This window comes from Phaethon aethereus, assembly GCF_964289735.1.
Source record: "Phaethon aethereus genome assembly, chromosome: Z".
Taxonomy (NCBI): Eukaryota; Metazoa; Chordata; class Aves; order Phaethontiformes; family Phaethontidae; genus Phaethon; species Phaethon aethereus.
This window is the reverse complement of record NC_138577.1, coordinates 56,444,207-56,465,219: the sequence shown is the minus strand read 5'-3', so window position 1 is coordinate 56,465,219 and position 21,013 is coordinate 56,444,207. Positions and strand designations below refer to the sequence as shown.

Below are 21,013 nucleotides of genomic sequence, written 5' to 3'. Positions count from 1 at the left end.
CTGATGCCACAGGCCTGGGGCACCCACACCCCTGGCCTAGCTCCAGTTGCTGGCACCAAATCCATCACACCGGTCCCTCCAGTAGCTGGCAGTTAGTCCTTGCAGCACCCATACACATGGGATAGAGAGTGAAGAAAGAATTTAGTAAGAAGATAGGACAGACTGCAGCGATCAGGCACCAGAGTTGGTCAGACCAGTCCCAGCTTACACCCAGCCAGCATCTTTTACACCCCTTCCTTTTTGCCCCCCTCTCTGTTCCTCCCGGAATCCTGTCCCATGCTCATGCCCTCAGCAGCTGGCACAGCCTCACTGACTCCTCCTCTTGCATCTGCCACCCTTGCGTTTGCATCCTTCTCCGTTGCAAAGTCCTGATTCTCCTGCAGTTCCTTGATAACCCACCAATTATTGTGATTGACCAGGTTTGTTGCTAGTTATTGTTTTTATTAACACTAATTGGTCAAGTTTTTTGTCTGTCATGGTTTTTGGTTTTCCTCATCATAGTTTGGCAAGGTCCTTAGCCAGATAATCTCATTGAAAGATAAGAATTCTCACACTCCGCACTCCATTACCAATTAGTGCTACTGATCAGGTTTGTTCCTGTCACAACCTCCGTTACCACGTGTTGGTCAGGTTTTACTCTGTAGGTTCTTGTTGTGTAGCTCCTTTGACTAGATATCCTCAAAGAAGAAGATGTCCTCCTTCCACGTACCCTTGCAGTATGGAATAGCGACTGCAGAAACTTGCCTGTATGAAGAGGAAGCTGTAACAGGAGTGTCCAGTTAACACAAGTATTATATGTCTTGGTATCAACTCAAGAGTATTTTCTTTGGAATAAAGGAAAAATGTGGAATTAGTGGCTTATTGCTCACAACGCAGTTACATTGGCTGTGTGGGGGGGACAGAAGTTTTTATGTTTGCACTTTCTTATTAGACTTTTATGATCTACAGAGTCCTGAGGTGTGTATTATGTCTTAAGTAAAAACCCAGAATGAGTACTAGATAATTTTTATAGAGGTATGGACAAAGAAAGGGAATGTTTTAAGAATGCAAGGAGTCTATTACCCCATTGATACAGATCACATGGGTTTTGATGGACTTTCAGGCAGTGAGACAGGAAGTGTTGAAGGACTGAAAAACTGTACTAAGTAGTAATAATTCTTGTATACTGAGGCTGGATAATAGAACAGTCTTTGTGTGTGGGAAAGTTAGTTAGCAGCAATTGGTGCATAGACTAAAAATGTTCAGGCAGGACCTAAATGCTTTCTGGGGGTAGAAGGGATTTTTATTGGTTACCGAATTAACTCCTATCATGAGGACTGCAAAAACAGAAAGAGCATTTTATATGGCGGTTAGGTGTTGTTTTCCTGTGATGATGTTAAATAATATGAAGAGAGTATTTCAATGCATAGTATATCATTAGAATTGTAGGAATTTGCAAGACTTGTTTAACTTCAGAGTAGAAGAACATTTTGCATCTGTATTATAGCATGAATGGACAATACTGTATGGTTAGCATTTGTGATGAAATGTGTATAGCCATGAGAAGATGTTGGCTGGGAAGCTATAATATGTACTACATGAATTGGGTTTTTAAATGACGGTGACTCATCGTGGAAAGCTAGCAGGTAAAATCTCTTTAAAATCCTACACTTGAACATTAGATAGTTCTACTTGAAATATCTGAACAACTTCAAAACAAATACTGTAATTATCTGCTCAGTCATATGGACCTGTGGTGTGGAAAATAAATCTAAATAAAAAAGCTGTTCTATTACTGGTATTATGTGTATTCATTAAAATGGCGATGGACTTTGCAGCATAAGAATAACCTTATGGAGTTTGTTTGGTCTTTTTGGAAAAAGTTTTAAATCTTGAAGGCAAGTTTAAGGTTGGAGTGAAGCTTTGTCAATGTTTAGACCTGCATCTGTAAAGAGGCACAGTAGAAGTGCTGCTGTTTTTATGAACAGCACCATTTGAATGGACTCAAATCTGGTAGAGTCAAACATTCTTTTTGTGACCCAGAAGTATATAAATTTCCGTATATTTGTCATGCATGTGAGCACCAGAATTCTTTTGACCCATACAATTATGATAATGTCAAATTTCCTGTGTTTCTGTGTAGACTAAAGGTTAGTCTTGGCTGAATCCTTTAGTTTGAAATGAAATCTGTAGAATCATAGACTATTTCAAGTTGGAAGGGACTCATAAAGATCATTGAGTCCAGCTCTCAACCTGAGTTTGTTCAGTGTAATTGTTACCTAGAACAGAAGTAATTTACCTTTTTTTTTTTTTTTTTCCTTCCCTAGGTATGTGTTCTTCTTGGATCCATGCAACATTGATCTAGTACATCAGAGGATCAAGTCCCTTGCCTTGTGTGTGTCTGCTTGCCCAAGGAAAGAACTGAAAACTCTTGCTGATATTCAGAAATTTGCAGAAACTAATGGTATGCAAAAAGCACATTTGGTTTTGTTCATGTACTAGATGTTTTCACAGGATTAAAAAAAGACTTGCATTAGCTGAACTAAAAATTAAATATTTATTAAGAAATATTAGTAGAAATAATGTGATATTTGTATTAAGCTAAAACTTCACTAAATCTTACAGTATAAATGTGCTTCTATTCCGTCATGTCTTCGATAGTTTTGAGAGCTCATTGTTAAAACAGGAGTGCAAAATGCAACAAGAATTTGAGGAAATGTCTAACTGTAGGGTATGTTCTCAACTCCTGCAGAAATGTTCTGACATTGCTGCTCAACAGTAACACTGTGGAAATGTCCTCATGTATATGGGGCTAGTGAGAGCAGTGCTGCTATTGAACTGTGCTTGCAGCATGGAGTATGGCCGTGAAAATATTCTGCTTTCATTCAGTGCTACAATGCAGTTCCCGGGGTTTTTTTGTTTGTTTTCTTACACTTTTCTTTTTTAAAGGAATGTAATGGAAACTAACTGTATTAACAAATGAAATACTGTACACCCCCCCCCCCAAGCAGTACTTTTTCTGTGTAGCAATAATACTAACATTATTTGCTCAATCCATATTTTAACACTGTATGGAATAAAGCGCATATGAGGTGACCAACTTTTGGATAAGCATCTTTTAAAGTACACCGAAAACCGAAAACGTGCTATGCCCTGTCCTCATGGTTCTCCGTTCTTACTTTATCTCCCTCACCATTTTAGATTTTTAAAAAATCTTTCAGATTTAAAAAAAAAATATATCAGAGTGAATTGTTTGAGTTTACTGGAAGCTTGGTCAGAAGTATGAAACCTGCTGTTACAGCAGAACAGAATCACTAATGAGTTCAAGTCCTAATTTTCACTATATGATATTGAGCTTGTCAAAAGCAGGTACCAAACTGAGCTTTCCTTTTGTAGCTGAAAACTACAAGACTGGAATCACACAGTTCAGAGAAATACTGTTGTTGTCATGGTTATGTTTCTGTTTAAATGTTTACCAATGTGTGCAGGTTCCAAAAAGCAATGGTTTGCAGCAAATGATAACAGCTTAAGTACTGATAATCTGAAATGTTACATATGTATAGTTAAAGCATGATTCAGTCTTGTAATAGAGCAAGAACAGTGAATTAATACCAAACCCATAGTATTTAGTAGAGAGAATAATTTTCCTGAGAGCCACTTTGTAACTATTATAGTGGATTTAAATTAATTAGTAGTAGAATTGTGTGTGGCAGTCTGTTTCAAGTGATCATAGACTCCACTGTAAAAAGAATAATGAGGAAATCGGAGGAGTTTGAACATGACTGCGCAGAGCTTAATTGCACTTTCTATGTTTGTGATGATACCTAGTTAGAATTTGGAGTTCATCTGTGAGGTTCTGAAGAAAGAGGGCAAGACATATGGGTTTGGTTTCTTGTGATAATCAATGCTGAATTTTCCAGGTTTGCAACTTGTAACACTCAACAAGAAAACCACCGTAGTGTTTTAAATATATAGGTAGAGAATGCGGTCAACTCTTAATTTTGCTTTGATGAGCCTTTCTGAAAGCTTTAAACTTCCTTGCAACCTGAAAATAAAAATTGTGACGGAGATAGGCTCTGTGTAGGTTGCTGCATGTGCATTTGAAGAGTTAGCCATTTTCACCTGGCTGACATGCCATCCCTGAAATCACCTTACTTGTACACGCACCGTGTAATTCTTTCATGAATCCAATCCCAAAGAAGTCTTCTCTTGTGTCTCAGCCCATCACGAGTTGGTAAGTTCTAATAAAGTTTTTTATCTAAACATCTTTATCAAAAGATTTAACATAGTAAAACAAACTACAACATCTTTATATTGATTAATGACTTTATCAGTACCAGGTATGATCTTCCATCTAGCTTAGCGTTTATGGTATCTTCCCTGAAGTGGGGCAGGCGCTTGATTGCCTGTACACAACAGGACAGAACTGCCAACCCCTAAGGTTCAAAGCAATTATGGGCAGAGCTCTTACTTATTGTGCAGTATAGCTTGTTTTTTTCTATAAGCAGGTTTATAAATAAGCATTTAGGGCAGTGAAAATGCGTGCTTGAGACTTGAAGGTAATTTCATGACAAAGCATCCTTTTGGCTTCCTGAGTCAGTAAAGATGCATTTGCTATTTTGTAATTTGGGAAAAGGAGCTGATTTGTTAAGTAATGCTGCACCATTTCAGGAGAGCAACTTCATTCCCACCCCACTTGCTCCCCCACAGTCAAAACCTGCATTTGCAGTACTTTCCCATGTAAGAAAAGGAGAGGTCCCCCTCTCTCAAAGCCTGGCTGATCTTGGGAAACAAGAAAGTGTGTGTCTTTAATCTGTTCAGAATGATTGACACCTAGAACACTGGGAACTGCTTGGCACCTTTTACAAGAGGAGAAGAAAGGGAAGGAGAAAGCTGGGCAGTTGACCACTCAGAAGTTGCAAAGCACAGGAATGTCCTGGAGCCACTCCTGGAGGTGATGCAGAAACGTGCAGTGTTGGCTGAGAACATTTTCTAATGCTGTTTTCACACAGCCATGCTGATACTTGAGTTTGTAGAGCTGTAGATTGGACACAGCTGAGAATGTTGCTTATTGTGAACTGGCTGCTGCTATCTCCCCAGGATTTTCTCACCCAGCAGAACACCTCAGGCGGGGAGTACTTGGAATTCAATGTTTTTGTTGGTCTTGACATTTTAAAAATGATGTATTTTCAGTAATGTGGCTGAAAGCTCTTCTTTCCAGAAAGCTGACTGTTGCTTCAAAACCTAACGACCAGGAAATACTGCAGTGTTCTTTTCAAGGTCTTGCCAAAGCATTTTGAAATATCCTTGAAGATATAATTCATATGACTGCCAAATGAATAATGAAGTGTGGCTATTAAAAAGAAACACTAAACAGGTGGCCACAGTTTCTGTCATATTTAATTCAGTGATAACTATACTGACTGGTCATTGTGGGAAGTAATATTCCTCTCTGTTCTGTAAATGACTGGATGCAGGTTTAGGAACTGAAAATGAAATTTCTATTTTACAGTGTGTTGGCAGACATCTCGGTTGTCAGAATTCTGTAGCTAGGCCAAGCTAGCTGAGGTCCAGGTGGACTTAGAGCCGGAGGTACAGCTACATTAAGTCTGCTATGGAGACTGACCTGAAAGAAATCAATAAAGGAAATCAAGCTGGCTAGGTCAGAGCACGTTATCTCTCTGAGCTGTGGAAAGGAACCATAGGAGAAGCAAAAAGAATTATTCTTTTGTCTGAAGATAATGATATCTTCATGTGTAGTATTCAAAGTCCATCTTTGCAGTATGCTGTTGGTACTTGCCTTAGAAATAGTTACATCAGTTATATCAGTTGCTATAATAGTTATATCAGTTTCTGCTACCTCCTGACATTTTTCTTCTGCTCCTGTCTGCCCTCCCCGCCCCTTTGTTAAAGCTTAATCCTTTGCTCATGGTTTTCCTGAAGTCTATTGTACCATATTAGTAAACAGGCGTATTATGATTAAAGAGATTCTGCACCACTAGGTCTTTGGGAACCTGGATATGTTAATTCTGAGTGTCGTTTTCTGAATGGCTGGAATGTAAGTACTCTTGTGACTGGGTTTAAGATACGGAGTCATCCACTGCTACTCTATACCTTGTTACCAGAACTGCCTGTCAGGGTTGTCTTGTGTTGGAAATGAACCCTTTAGTCAGAATTAAATCATTTTCACAACAGAAAGTGGCTGCATGTGGAGTCCTCCAGTAATGATGTGTTGTGTTATTGATTACATTACTAAACCATTTGGAAAGAGGGGAGGAACAGTGAGGTAATAAATCTTGCTGCTGCTACTGAATTATTCAGAATTACATGAAAAAAATCTGATATCAATTGCAGTGGAACAAAATGTCAAATGCAAAGGAATGCCCGCAGAATGAAGGAGGTGGGGGAAAAAAGCATTGTTATGCGCCTAGAGTTTTACTTTATTGCTGGTTGGGAAAGAGATCATGAAGCTGATGAGGATAGTGAGAGGTGGAGGCACAGCATTACCTGAAAGTTTATTATTTGTGAAGAGAAAAAAAACGGGCACCATATTTTGTGTAAACTCATGCTGTGTTGTGATCTTAAAGACTGTGTTCTGGTCCTTCCTTTGGCAAAGTCTTTTCTTAACTTTTCTCTAAACTTTTTTATATTATGTGTACGCATACTGAGAAGGCAAACAAGGATGATCACAGGAAAAGACCAATAATTCTCTTGCCTGGAAAAGAGAAAACTATCAGGAAGAATAAGGTCTTTAAACACAAGAATAGCTTAGAGAAGGTTAAAAAATTGTATTCTTTGATCTGATAACTTGAGTAACATGAAACTAGAGGTCAAAAAAGAAATTACTGGGCATTGAAGGACCAGATTTTTTTTCCACACAAGTTATAGTTAGTTTATGAAATTTATTGGTGTGAGGGTATTTTAGATACCAAAGGATAAACTGTTAGAATAATAGGTTTTGGATATTTAATAGTTTAGTACTCGCTGATGTCTTTGAGCTATGAGAGCTGGAGAGCTAACAATGCAGTAGGGGAAACATCTGCTACTGGACTAGATGGATTTTTAATTTGATTCCAGAATAGCTGATTTTATTTAGCACTGGAGGAAATATGAGTGGAGGAATGAGTAAATTAATATTTTTTTTCAGCTTTCTGTACTGTTGATAAGAATGGGAGGATAGAGAAGAGTATAGTCTGGGCTTTTTAATTACAGCTGAAAAATGCATCTATATGAGTTCTGACTCTTAAGGTTTTTTTTATTTTTAGATTTTAATGTACAGTTACTTATAACAGTAGCTGCACTTAGCTATCTCAGTAGTTCTCTTTGTGGTCTTTAATTCTGGAGACGTTTAAAGATCTAAGTAGCAGTTTTTATGAGTTGGATTGTTCTTGGAACATTCTTGCAGGCACTGGAAGATACTTTCACTTGAGTCCCACATTTATTTTGAAAAGCAAGCTGTAATTGCTCCTGCCCTCTAATTCTCACTCTTTTAAAAAAGTGATGGTATGTCTCTCTGCAAGAATGTGACATTTAAATATATGCAATCCTGACTTTCCTTCCTTTAAAACACTTGTCTGTGCTTCTGGAAGGCACCAGTGGATAGATCAAGAGAATGAAGCTTGCTTTCTTCTACTGCCAACAAATCTATAATATTAACCTGTTAAGTCCTGACTGCAAAGAGGTCTGTCCTGTGCCTTCTTCCTTGTCTCAAGGTATCACTATTTTTCTGGGCTGGGTCCCAGAAATTAGGTTTAGGTCCTAAGGTTCAGTTCCATCCTTGTTTGTCCTTCTGTCTCTATTCCTGCACCATTTGCAAAAGGAGTAGCTGTGATGTTTAGGTATGTTTGTGCAGTCCTCTGATGCTTCCACATTAAGTGCCGCTTCAGACCATATTGAAATCAATGGCCAAGAAGTGGAGTTCTTGTTTTTTCACTCATTTCCAGCTCTGATGCTAATCTGTGCACAGCTCAATGCTACTTCATTCCTAAATGAAGCATCAAATGTGAACTTACCTGCTTCTGGAGTGGTTTTGTTTTTCTAAAAAACAGCAGGCAAATAGGAAACTTACACGAGTCTAAACTTTATGTAGTCTTAGTGCTTGTATTCTGAGTAGAATTATTTCCTGTAGTTGTAGACATTCGTCAGACCTAGCAGACGAATAATGAAGAAGGTCTGGTCAGCATCATCGTATTTCCTTTCATGATGGCCTGAGCCTTTTTCTACTTGGCAGGAGTTTCTGAAGAGAGAGTCTTGTTATTACTCCCCATAGAAATGCTTTTTCTGAGGTCATGCAACATTGTTCTCTGTTACTGGCAGAAGCCAGCAATGGATAGCAACTTACCACCTTCTGTGGAAGCAGTGCTTGGCATCCTACGTCTTCTGTGGCTTTTGGCTGTGGAATTTGCAGCAGAATTCCCAGCAGGTACACAAGCCAGTGCCTTAAGCTTCCGTTTTTCTATGCCATGTTGATAGTCCATAATATGGTAAGATAATATGCAATTATTGGTAGAGTACCAAGTTGTCTCATTGCGTGAAGTTTTGGATTGGTAGTGTGGTTCAGATTAACAGTTTAGAGCTGATAGAGTTCGACAGGTACATTTCAGTCAAGCTCTGGAGTAAGCAGAGCAGAGGAGTGTTAAGAATTTCATCCTTGTGAAAGTCTGGGAGCCTTGTCCTTCCTGAATACCAGTGAACTCCACGCCTGTCAATATCCAGCTGTCAATGTCTCTTAGCTTGTATTCCGTGGCTTGGTCAAGCATAATCATCTGTGAGTCATGTATTCACAACGTTAGCTGTGTTTTAATTGGTGATACGTGCTCATAAAACACCCAGAACCCAAGAGGAATTAGCACTGCTCTGAAAGTACAGAGGCCAATAGTTGTGATTTGACAGTCTCACTCCTGCTAACATTTCTGCACATTTCTGTATCTGTGATTACCTGGAATTTGATTCCTGTGTTAGTGGACTTACATTACTGGTGGACTAATAGGATGTTGCTTGAGAAGGAGAGAGAATACTTAAAATAGAACAAGATGCTGAGGTTTTAACTATAATCTCAGCTTCATCATAGGGTCTTTTAGAGGTCAGTTATGTCACAGACGTGCACAATATGTGCATACTGTCAGTGAGATTCAGAACAGTGAGACCATACGTGGAAGATCATATAAATTGCCTTACCAAAGCTGGGCATAAATCCTTGACTCAGAATATGAGTCCATGTTTTTAGATCTGGAAGCCCTTATTTTAGTTCCTGCTAACACTGTTGAGAGATGGCTAGGTGCTGCTGAGCAGCTTAGAACAGGATCCAGAGCTCTTGGTGTGCTTTCCACCACTATCATTGGGGCAGCGTTAATGTCAGTGGTTTCCTCTGTGGGCTGGTCCTCTTAGCAGATGACTGAGGAAGTCTTACCATTTCCCAAGCTGTAAACTTTTATATTGATAGTGATGCTGATGTAGCAGAGGTTTTGTGTGTCCAGCAGACAACACAGCAAATACAGAAGGGAAAGTTGTGCTGGAGCTTTGAGCTCTAAAAAGTAGTTTTATCTGACTACCTCGGGTTCAGATAAACTTCCCATTTACTGCACTGCTGTGGGAATCACAGTGATGTGTCTTGTCGTTCTGTGCTCTGTGTCCTTTGAGCACACAAGATCTTTAATAATTTGCCTTCTCAGTTGGAAAGAATCTAAAATAAAGAGTTTGGTCCCCCATCTTTGTCCTGACTTTCCACAGCATCTTTACATAATTTGTGCTAATTGTAGTTTTTTTTAAGAATGCCAGAGATAATGGCTCTTCAGCTCCTTACTAATCCAAGCCTAGCCAAAACAGAAAGAAGACTTTTAAGGAAGTATGGCTTTCACTCCTATGTCTAGGTAAGGTTGAAAGGAAAGTTTGTCTTTCGAGATACTTTGCTCCAGTCGTGACCCCAAAATGTTCTAATGGCTGGAGCAACTCTATTCATGTAAAAGAAACATGAAATAGAAGCGGTGTTCTGTTTCCAGAATACCACTTCGTAGGTGAAAGCACCAAACACAGCACTATGGGACCAGTAACCTCTGTGTGTTTACCAGTAGCCCAGCAACTTGTTCCTCTGCATTGTTTAGAAGTATTTTTCTTTAAGGTTACAATGTGTTAGGATCTCAAATCCAATCCCTGTAGGACAGTTTGACATTGTTCACCTAATGATTTCTACAGAAGAAATATGTGCACTGCTGTAGGAAGCAAAAGGATGTATTACTCCAATGATTTCTTAGTTTGTTCTCTGAATTCTACTCATAATGTTTTTGAAACATTTACGAGTGATAATAATTTAGGAATAATAGTAGTGTCTTTGGTAAACTCAGCAAGGTAGGTGATTCATGCTCTTCTTTAAGATTTTGCAGGCCTTGCAAACTCAAACAGCAATAATAAGACTGGCTGTGCTAAGACAGTTTCTGCTAACCCAGAATAACTAGTAAGGGGTGGAAGGTTTGGTAAAGCAGTCCATTCTTTCACCTTACAAAATTCAAACTTTTATTTATTGATGCACAGGGACTCTTTTTAAGAAATCAGTTTAAGTTTGATGTAAAGTGATACATTACTCAAGCACACATTTGTAGGGCTCTCCCACATGATATTAGAGAAGTCAGAAGGTTTTCAAAATATAAAGAAATAAATATTTATGGGAATAGTAAAAATTTATTTTGCCTAATTATGTAGGACAAAAAGACAAATAAATCTCATGGACATTATTTCAGCTATTGGACTGGTAGTTTAACAGGGTTGTTAATGTCCCTTGTCTGACAAGCTCCATGAAAATATTTTTCTGCTTGGCTGTGAGTCTAAAGCAGCATACTACATGAGGTGGACAGCTGAAGGAGAGAGATCCTAAGAGATCCAAGAGCAGTTCCCAGGCAAGAGATGATAGTGGCAGCCAGAGTCACCCACTGCTCCGTTGCATGACAGGAGGGAATGTGCCACTGGGTTCCAGAGGTACCTTGCAGGGTGCCTCCAGTTCCCCCTGCAGCCAGGGGTTTGTTGGGTTACTCTAGTGTACAAGTCCTACCTGAATGGCTTGTGACCTGTGTTGCAGATCAGGATCTGCCATTCGATGTTGCTTGGCTTACATTTGTGATACAAAGAGAAGGTCTTCAGATACACATTTGTGCAAAGAACCCAGATCCTCCTTCCCTGGCCACAGCAAATCCTGCCCGTTTTCCCTCCTGCCTGAACTGCTAGAATTCACAAGGAAGCATGTGTACCACGGATCAGCAGTGTCCATTAGATTTATTTAGCTGTGGGGGCCTCTGCATAACATACTTAAACCGTAGTTCAACACAGATAGTGTTGAATGGCAAAATTACCAAGCTGGCACCGAACATCCTGTTTCATGAATCTGTATACAGTTGCCCATATATAGCCCCCCACTTCTTCCTGTAGGACTTACTATTCTAGTCATCTTTATAACTTAGCTTTTGGGCTATATTCAAAGCAAAATAAAACAAATGTAAATGTCTGCCATCTTCTTTTTCCTTCTGTTTTTAAGATAAACATGTGACTCTACTGCTGATCCTCCATCAAATTCTGGAGGTATTTGTAACCGCACTTGATCCGGAAGTTTTCATATCATAGAATCTGGGTTGGAAGGGACCTCTAAAGGTCGTCTAGTCCAATCCCCCTGCAATGAGATGGGACATCTTCAACTAGATCAGGTTGCTCAGAGCCCTGTCCAACGTGACCTTGAATGGTTCCAGGGACAGATTATCTACTACCTCTCTGGGCAACCTGTGCCAGTGTTTCACCACCCTCATTGTCAAAAATTTCTTCCTCATATCTAGTCTAAATCTACTCTCTTTTAGTTTAAAACTGTTACCTTTGTCCTTTTGCTACAGGCCCTGCTAAAATGTCTGTCCCCATCTTTCCTATAGGCCCCCTTTAAGTACTGTAAGGCTGCAGTAAGGTCTCCTCAGAGCCTTCTCTTCTCCAGGCTGAACAACCCCAACTTTCTCAGCTTGTCCTCATAGGAGAGCTGTTCCTTCCCTCTGATCATTTTTGTGTCCCTCCTCTGGACCCACTCTGGCAGGTCCCTGTCTTTCCTGTGCTGAGGACTCCAGAGCTGGATGTAGGACTCCAGGTGGGGTCTCACCAGAGCCAAGTAGAGGGGCAGAATCACCTCCCTCAGCCTGCTGGCCACGCTTCTTTGGATGCAGGCCAGGATACGGTTGGCCTTCTGGGCTGTGAGCGCACATTGCCAACTCATGTCCAGCTTTTCATCCACCAGGACCCCCAAATTCTTCTGAGCAGGGCTGCTCTCTATCCCTTCATCCCCCAACCTGCATTGATTCCGTGGGTTGCCCCAACCCTGGTGCAGGACCCTGCACTTGGCCTTGTTGAACCTCATGCAGTTCACATGGGCCCATTTCTTGAGCTTGTTCAGACCCCTCTGAATGGCATCTCGTCCCTCAGCTGTGTCAGCCGCACCACTCATCTTGGTGTCATCTGCAAACTTGCTGAGCGTGCGCTCAATCCCACTGTCTGTGTCATTGATGGAGGTGTTAAAGAGTGCCAGTCCCAATATGCACCCCTGAGGGACACCACTTGGAGATCAGTGACATCTGGACATTGAACCATTGACCACTACTCTCTGGATGTGATCATCCAACCAGTTCCTTATCCAGCAAACAGTCTACAAGATTAAAAATTTTTGCAGCAGTATAAAACCTTCTGTCCAAAAAGAATAATAATTACGTTTAGGTACTACATTTACAACTATGGTGTAGGGAAGGCAGTTTTTGTCTGATGTCTGTTTACCTGGTCCCTTGTTTTCCACCTAAGCAAGTAGAGGCATAAGGATTCATACAAACAGTATAATTGAAAATGAAGTTCAAATGTTTTAGCTGATACCTTCTTTTTGCAGGAAATCTAACTTTCTTCAGTGGTGTATTTGTTTTTTTCGGACCTCTCCCCAAAAAACCTGATTTGTAGAAGTGGTATTTTAAGTAGTGTTCCAGAGACTGCAGGGGATAGCCTGCTCAGCTGCTCTCTGTCTTCTCTTCCAGTCTATAAATAGAAGATGCCTCTTCATAGAGGTAGCAATGTCGCAATGATAAACAAGATTTCTGCAAATTGATATTCTACAATTTCTACAAATAATGCTTCTGTTTCGTGTCATGCAGGCCAAGATAAGGCTGTTTGTCAAAAGTCTTGGTTTAATTTGAGTGCAAGTGTGTACGCATTGTCCAGATCCAGTGTGTAGAACTCTGCTATGAAGTACTTCTGCAGAGGAGACCTTCATAATGGAAAGGATTGAATATTTATAGGGATGATCAAGATGTCCTTAGTTTATTACATAAGAAAAAAAGAACACCGAAGGCTGTGTGTCCAGAGCCCTTGCACTGGGGAGTAAGCAATCTGTTAGCAAACAAGCTTGGGAAGAAACTCATCTTTGGATAGGCGGCTTAGACTATTGGAGGCCACCTTACCTCTTCCTCAGGTTTCTGAGAGGCCACTGTTCCAATCTGATTAGGCAGTTTCTGTATTCCTAGATGCATTGGCTCAGATGTTCGCTATCTTGATTTAGGCAAATGGGACAAGATCTGTCTGGGTATTGTACTTCCATTAGGCAAGTGTCACGAACTGAGGAAAGCTTAGATTACATTTGAATTTGGTTATAGGCAATTTGATCTTTATTGTACTGTGCCAATTTGTTTATAAAAATTGTTCAGCTTCGGTAAAAGCTTTGGGCACCTAATGCAGTCAGAGCTTGTGTTATTTTTCAGCCAACTTTCTAAGCTCAGCAGTTCAGAGGTTCCTCTCCCTGAAGTCTATAGACCAGTTGTACTTTGACATCACAAAAAAAAAACCAACCTGAAAAAAGCACTGGAGTGTTTTCTCTCTATAATGAATGTTGTCTTATGCAATATTCATGCACTAAAAATGATCAAGAAAAAGCATGGTGGAGTAGCAGCTGAGGGTGACTTCAAAGTGCTTTGTGTCCTTTTTTACACTGCTTTGTGAATTAACCTTTTCAACTTGAATACACAAATACTGGAAGACCAACATTTGGTCTAGATGCTAGGTTGAAGAGTGTCATTCTGTTACACTGAAGCTGTGTTGGGCTTAATTCACTGTTCCATTACTTGAGGAAGTGTAGCATAACTTTGTGGTAATAACATGAGGAGCTGCATAATCAGGTCCTATATCAGTTTTAATACTGTTTGCAAAGAATAGGAATATTTGATTTTTATTTTTTTCCCCATCAATCTCTTTCTTTCTCTTCTCAACAGGATCCACTCTGTGTAGCTATGAACTACAGCCATCAGAATACACTACAGACCCAAGGGCCGCCAAGTTATGTCCTAAATATCCTGTTCCAGAGAGGTAATATTAACATCTTGTCTGATTGGGGATGAAGGGAGCCAAGATTTGTTTTGTTCATGACAGTTCTTTGGAAAATACGCAGCACAAATTTACTATGTGTTACAGGTGGATGTTTTAGTGTATTATTGCCACAAGTTTTAAAAAGACATTTTTAAAGCAACTCTCAAAGAAAAATCCAAACTATCTTTGGATGTGTTACTGAGAGTATTGAGCTGGTATCTTCAAGTTCTCTTCCGTCTCATGTAACTGACACTGTGCTGAGTATCAGCTGTTTTACTGCCTTTCACCCTATAGCCAGCTGCCTGTCAGCAGTGCAGATCAGAGGCGATTGCGGAGCACTTTGAGGGGGAAAAAGGATGTATACACATGCAGCTTTCTGCAGTGTTCACTTCTTACACCTTACCTCAGCCAGTCAGATTTAGCAAATTGCTTCATTTTTTTATTCTTTGAGTCCCCAAATGACTAATATGAGGATGGTCAAGTACCAAAAAGAGACTTATATTTTATAAACAGATCTCTTTGAGTTGTATTGTTTAAAATATTTTACTATACTGCTTTTTGTGTAGTAGAGGAAAGTTTGTAGCTCCAGAAACTCTGCTGGCTATGCTAGCTGGAACTGGGGAGATGAGCATTGCTGTGAAAAGAAGCTGTTTTTTTGCTGTTGTGCACACCCTTCTGTCAGTAGTTCCACTTGCTCAAGAAGAATCACGTGTTTTCTCAAAGTTTAGCTTCTCGAACATACTCAGTAGTGGGTTGTAACTAGTCTTGCCCTATGCATAGTTTTCTGTTATATTTCATTAAATGTTATAATTGTGTCAGGTCTGAAAACTTCGATTTTAAGTCACTTTTGTCTGCTTGGTAGCCTCTCCAGTGAATACATTTTTTATATTGCAGTGACAATAAGTAGCAGCTGGAATATTAACTTTTTTTTTTACTTTCCCCCACAGCAGATTAATATTCTATGCAGCTAACCAGCTGTTACAGCTGTAACACAAAAACAAATGAAAACTTCGGTGCCAGCTTGCATACTGAAAAGGCTTGTCAGTCTTAATTATTGCCAGAATTACACTGACTTTTCTCACTGTGTTCCCATGTCCTTCAGCCTGAATGAATATGACTTAATAAGAAAACAGGAGGATAGAACATGTGTCAGAGCTCTAATGACACTATGTAAATTCTGCACAAAAACTACCTCAAGAGTTATTTTTGAAAAGCTATTGTGTAGATGGAGCATTTCCTCCTTTTTTTTAATATTAATAAAATGCTCAATGTGTTTTAATATTTTTCTGAGATTGAAAATTCTGAACTTAAAGCCCTAAAGCAAAAAAGGCCAAAATTGTATCTGTAAACCATTCTGTTTTACAGATTTTTATAGCTAAATTATTTGAATAAATTAGTGTAATTTGGAGGGGAAATGGAATCCTGTGGCAACAAACAAATGAAAAGCCAGCAGCCTGTAGGCTCAGGGAGAACTTACCTAGCACTCTGGTTTTTAGTTTTGACCTGTCAGAAATATGAACCATCATCTGACTCGCATTAGGCACCTGTGGGATGGAGATAGCATATGTTGTAAGGAGTGTCCCTTGGTATTTTCTGTTTGATGACCAGGCTTCTTCACACCCTTCGGTTGAGGGTCCACCTCTCAATGGACTCTGATCCTCCAGCTTCAAGATCCGTCAGCTTCAACTTTGATCCTCCACTTTGACACAGCAGTGCAGCCTAGCAATGCGGCCAGGGATACGTGTCTTCCAGAAACTGTGCCTAGCACATCTCAGCCTCAGTAGAACATGACTTTGCTGTTTAGTTTTGAAATAGGGGACCCTAGAGGAAAACCTTTCCAGCTTTTCCCTGCGGTGTTTATCAAACAGTTGTGCCGAGGTGTGCCAAGGGGCTGCTCTATAGAGGTTATAAGGAGCAGGTAGCAGTGGCACTCCAGTCAGGTTCCCCACACACAGTTTGCTGTATATGCACAGGTGTAGTAGTGAGAGGAAAAAGCTCTCCTCTGAAATCTAGTACTTGAACAATCAGATGGGTCTCTTAACTTCATTTGAATATTGCTTTAAAAATACAATTTTCAACATCATCATCTGCTGGCTTGACCTTTACTTGCTCTTGTTCATAACTAAGTATCATGCTGTTATTCTCAAAAACATAATTCCATTTTGGTATGTAATATACCAAGTTATAATCAAGAGGTTATTTTACACATATAAAATAACCACATATTTTATCTGTGTAAAATAGCACAGGTCCCTGAGACTAGATCTATTATTGTGGTTTTTATTAAAGATGACACCTTACCTCACCCACTCATTCAGTCAGAACCACTGAAATAGCAGCAGATCTCAAAAGGTGGATTCTCAGGAGTCCTATTTACTCAAGAAATCTTGTAAGAACCACTAACCTCTTTTTTTATTAATTACAACAAAGTTAGAAATTAATTATTGCACATGAAAGTAGGTTACTTAGAATGTGTAGTGAAATTACTGTAGCTTTAGGGGATGTTAGATGGATAATATAAACTCTGGTGTGCAAAAAGCATTTTTTCCGCTGTTGGGGTGTATTTTGGAACAGTATTTTAATCCCATTAGCTTCTCTTTTCAAAATGGGTATTTTTGTTTTTGGATGCAGAACGACAGTCTTTTGCCTACTCCCAGCTCAGCATTTGTGCTTTGTTGATATTGACAGCTTCTAAATGCTCTAGGCTTTCTGCAAATTCAGAGCAGTTAACAATTAAACTAACCTCTTAGATTTCAGTATTTCCCAGTATTACTGCATATAATGAACTGTAGTATGCTGCATATTCCCAAATAGGCTATGTTGTAAGAGGCTGAGAGGATACACAGGCTGCCTCTTAAATAGGGCAGCCATCATTATGGGTTTAGTTTGTTTTTTAACAGTTGTAACTAATTCGCTGTACTTAACTGCTGTCTTCATCACTACCTAAAAGTAGGCCATCAATATGAGCATCTCCAAATGCATTTACCTACTCAGCACAGTAGGTTTAAAACCATGTAATTTACAATTGCCGGTCACTTCAAACAAAAACCTAGGATCTATTAATTACCTAGGTATGGCAGGTGATCATAATTTCTCCTCAATTCTGTGCAGAATAATTACACACTAATGGTTTTCAGCATCTCGTCTTTTTTTCTCCAAAAACAACGCATAGAAAGGATGTGCCTAAGGTAGCTGGTTTATTCACTATGTGTTTAAAACGACAGTTAGAATTTTGGAAATGCTTGGGCTTAACAAATAGTTATTGAGTACAAAAATTGCTGGTTTATAGGTCATTGCTGAAATGCAAAAAAAGATTTTGTACATTGCTGCTACAGTCCACTGAAATCTTTTAAGTCAGGAAGATTGGGGAGGGTGAAACAAATTTAGAGTTTAGAAGAAGAGACTGACAATATGAAGGACATTTCTTTCACTGACTACAATTACAGGGAGGAACATTGTAATTCATGGAACATGTGGCCGAGGTGTAATTGGGAAGATTGATCAAAAGATGTAATAGGCCACTTTGAGATCAGACATAGTTTATGAGCCAGAAAGGCAGCTACTTAATGGAAAACATTTGGAAAATGAAATTACCCGCTTCTAAAGTGAAGTTTTTGCTTTCTTGTGTCTTCTTCTGATGAACTTGATAATGGGTTCTGCTAAGCATTCTGCAAAGTTTAATGCATAGCATCAGGATTTTTGGGGAGGATGCTTCCAAAACAGTTCAGGAATAACGAAAGAATAGACGCATTTTTGCATGTTTTGCGAAGAATGTAGTACATAATTTTAACGAAGTTAATGAGAGAAAACACTGTGATTGTAATCTTCAATATGTGAGCAAGCTTAGTATGGGGAAAGACGAAGAATAAATCCATCGGCAGCAGTTGTTAAGTGCTGATGCCTTTTAGCACGACATGTATGCTTTTGCAAGAAGAGTATCGTCATTCTGGGATTACTTTTGCTGCAAACATGGTCCAGTATTCCATTCTAACACAAGTGAAAGGCATTGTTTCAGCTGCTGGTTCACCACCTGACACTTCAAGGAAAGATGGTTAAGCGGAAATAGGAATATGTATTTTCTGAGCCTTGCTGTTTAAGGGTGGGAGGGTAATAATTTCCTATTGGACTGTGCACTCCAGCCTCACAGGATTACTTGTAAGAACGGCATCACTTTCCATTATGATCATCCTCATTCCAGCAGCACTTGTGCATTCAACACATGGTTTCTGGTTATGATGTTATGAGGGTGGAGTGGTTGCATCTATTCACCTTTCATTTGTGTGTTGATGTGGCATTTATATTAAGTAGGAGTAATTTTTTTTTCTGATTTTTTTTTTCTTGTGTCACCAGTGCACCTATTCCATTCTTCCATCGCTGTGCTCCTGTGAACATTTCCTGCTATGCCAAGTTTGCAGAGGCCCTGATCACCTTTGTCAGTGACAGTAGTGTCTTACACAGGCTGATTAGTGGAGTTATGACCAGCAAAGAGATTATAATGGGACTTTGCTTGTTATCACTAGGTAATTGTTTTTCTCATTACTAGCTATTTCTTAGTACTGCATTAGGAGATTGTTAACACCCTCTAACCACAATATGATAAAAAAAAATGTATGATAGCAATGAGCCCTTATTCAGAATGCTTTTTTAAAATGTTATTTGACAGCTGGATAAGTTATTCAGAAGCAATATACATATGCATTCCTGTTTTTTCTTCTCTTTCACTGATTATGAGATGTAGAGGATGTGTGGCAGTTGCTTAGCCAACATTGGTTTTGGTATAGTTAACAGAACATCCCCATTATCCTAATTTTTATTCACCTTTCCCTTTTCTAATATTAATCTTCTGCTAACTCAAATCCAAATAAACCCTTTCTAAATAAAAAGGACAGGGTGAGAAGTGCACAACAGCACACTCTTCTAAAATGTAGGGGGTTTAGTTTGTTTCATTTAACGTATTTGTGCAGGGATATGGGAACTTCCAGAGGGAAAACAAGAAAATTAGGTGCCCATTTGTTGTGTTGTATGTTACCCCCTTCTTCCCCTTCCCCCAAAGTTAAAAACTTAAGGCTTTTGAAAATCTCAGCCTTGTATGAAGAGCTGGAAATTCCCAGCATCATGGTTCTGAATCATTTCTACAGTTGAGATACCCCTGGCCTATAGAGTGACAGCACTAGACTGTTTTTTTTTTTACAAATTCTTGAGAATTAAGGTGGAATGCTACTCACACACATAAATTATCTTCATAATGAGTTTATTTTACTCCTACCAAGTATAAAATCTGAAATCCTAAAATGGGAGTCTCCAGATACTATCCTATGTATACAAGTAGTGTGTGGTTTAGAAAGAAGCACTGCCAAGCTGTACCAGATAAAGAAATCCCTTGCTTTCGGTCTGCCTTTGCTGTTTCAAAAAAAAAAAAAAAAAAGAGGATGCTAGGTAACATTAAAAATAATAATCTAAATAAAACATGAAAGACCATTGAGTATCTTGTCAGCTATAACTGGAAAGCTGTTTATTCTTGTATCTGGGCAGCTGCAGTATTTGACAAGAAAAGTAGAAAGACTGTTCTGAATCTGAAAGCTGGTGGCTGATTAGCAGTGCTGCTGTTGGGTTAGAGTCAGAAGTTAGTGCTGAGTTTTACATACAGTTAATTTAAAAAATACTTTGCATACCTTCATAGTTAAACAGAATTTATTTATTTTTAAATAATGGGTAAGATTGTGTGATTCAGAAAGCCAGGTTCCAGTGGTTTTCATGTAACTGCTGTTCACAAATAAGTATATGCAAAAATATGTGCATGCACTTACACACACCACTCACCAAATCTTAGTTGGCTGAGACTGTAGAGGGCTTTTTAACATGCAGTTCCTGAATGGCAGTGGAACTACATGAACAAAGCTTGTTAAAGAACTCATTTTGAATGCTGAAAATAAAGTAGTAATTTTTTTACTTTTCACTGACATGACATTTTGGAATACACAGGTGTCACACTATCTGCACTTGTTTGACAAGTCTATTTGAGTGCAATTTCTGCTCTGTTCCTCAGGAGGTGTGCTCATGTTACCAGACTCAGAGTACTATCATGTCTTGCTGTCTGTTTTGTCATTGTCTAAATACATCTCTGTCTGTATGTACACACTATGTCTTGTATTTAATGTACCATGTAAGTGTATTTATGCTCTCTTTGTTTTAATCAACAGTATCAAAGCGGAAGGTGTAGAGGTGCATAATTTCCTTAACTGTCTGTGCAGTGAGTTTGTAAGCCTCAGAAAACAAATCTCTGTCAAAACTGCCTTCTGACAGAAGTTTATCGTAGTGCAGGGGGAGAGTTAGGAAGCCTATTTGTACTTGAAATGATTGCTCTACTTATTTTGTTTATCTTCTTTTGCAGTGTTGTCCATGATTTTGATGGTTATAATCAGGTACATTTCAAGAGTACTTGTCTGGATTTTAACAATTCTTGTCATTCTGGGATCACTTGGTAAGTCTTGTTTGTCTCCCAGCTTCTGAGTGCTGTCTCCTGGTTTTAATCTTTGTGCTCCATGTCCTTAGGCCAGCAACATCCTGCACAGATCTTGGACCATGCATTTCCCTTCGGCTTTCCTTTGAGTCACTTGCAAGACAAATGTCAAAAATGCTACCTTTGTAATTGCAGTCCTTTCCCAGAGAGTATGTTTCT

The 21,013-nt window shown here is 39.2% G+C and overlaps 1 protein-coding gene across 1 annotated transcript in view; it reads left to right on the top strand.

The window, feature by feature from the left end:
* SLC44A1 (solute carrier family 44 member 1) overlaps positions 1-21,013 on the top strand; it is a gene marked incomplete at both ends in the record, with an annotated part of 61,838 nt that overhangs the window by 25,874 nt on the left and 14,951 nt on the right. The window contains 4 exons of the mRNA XM_082013310.1: positions 2,307-2,443; positions 14,241-14,334; positions 18,685-18,854; positions 20,726-20,815. Of these exons, the coding sequence (XP_081869436.1) occupies positions 2,307-2,443; positions 14,241-14,334; positions 18,685-18,854; positions 20,726-20,815 (491 nt within the window). The remainder of the gene's footprint in view (positions 1-2,306; positions 2,444-14,240; positions 14,335-18,684; positions 18,855-20,725; positions 20,816-21,013) is intronic.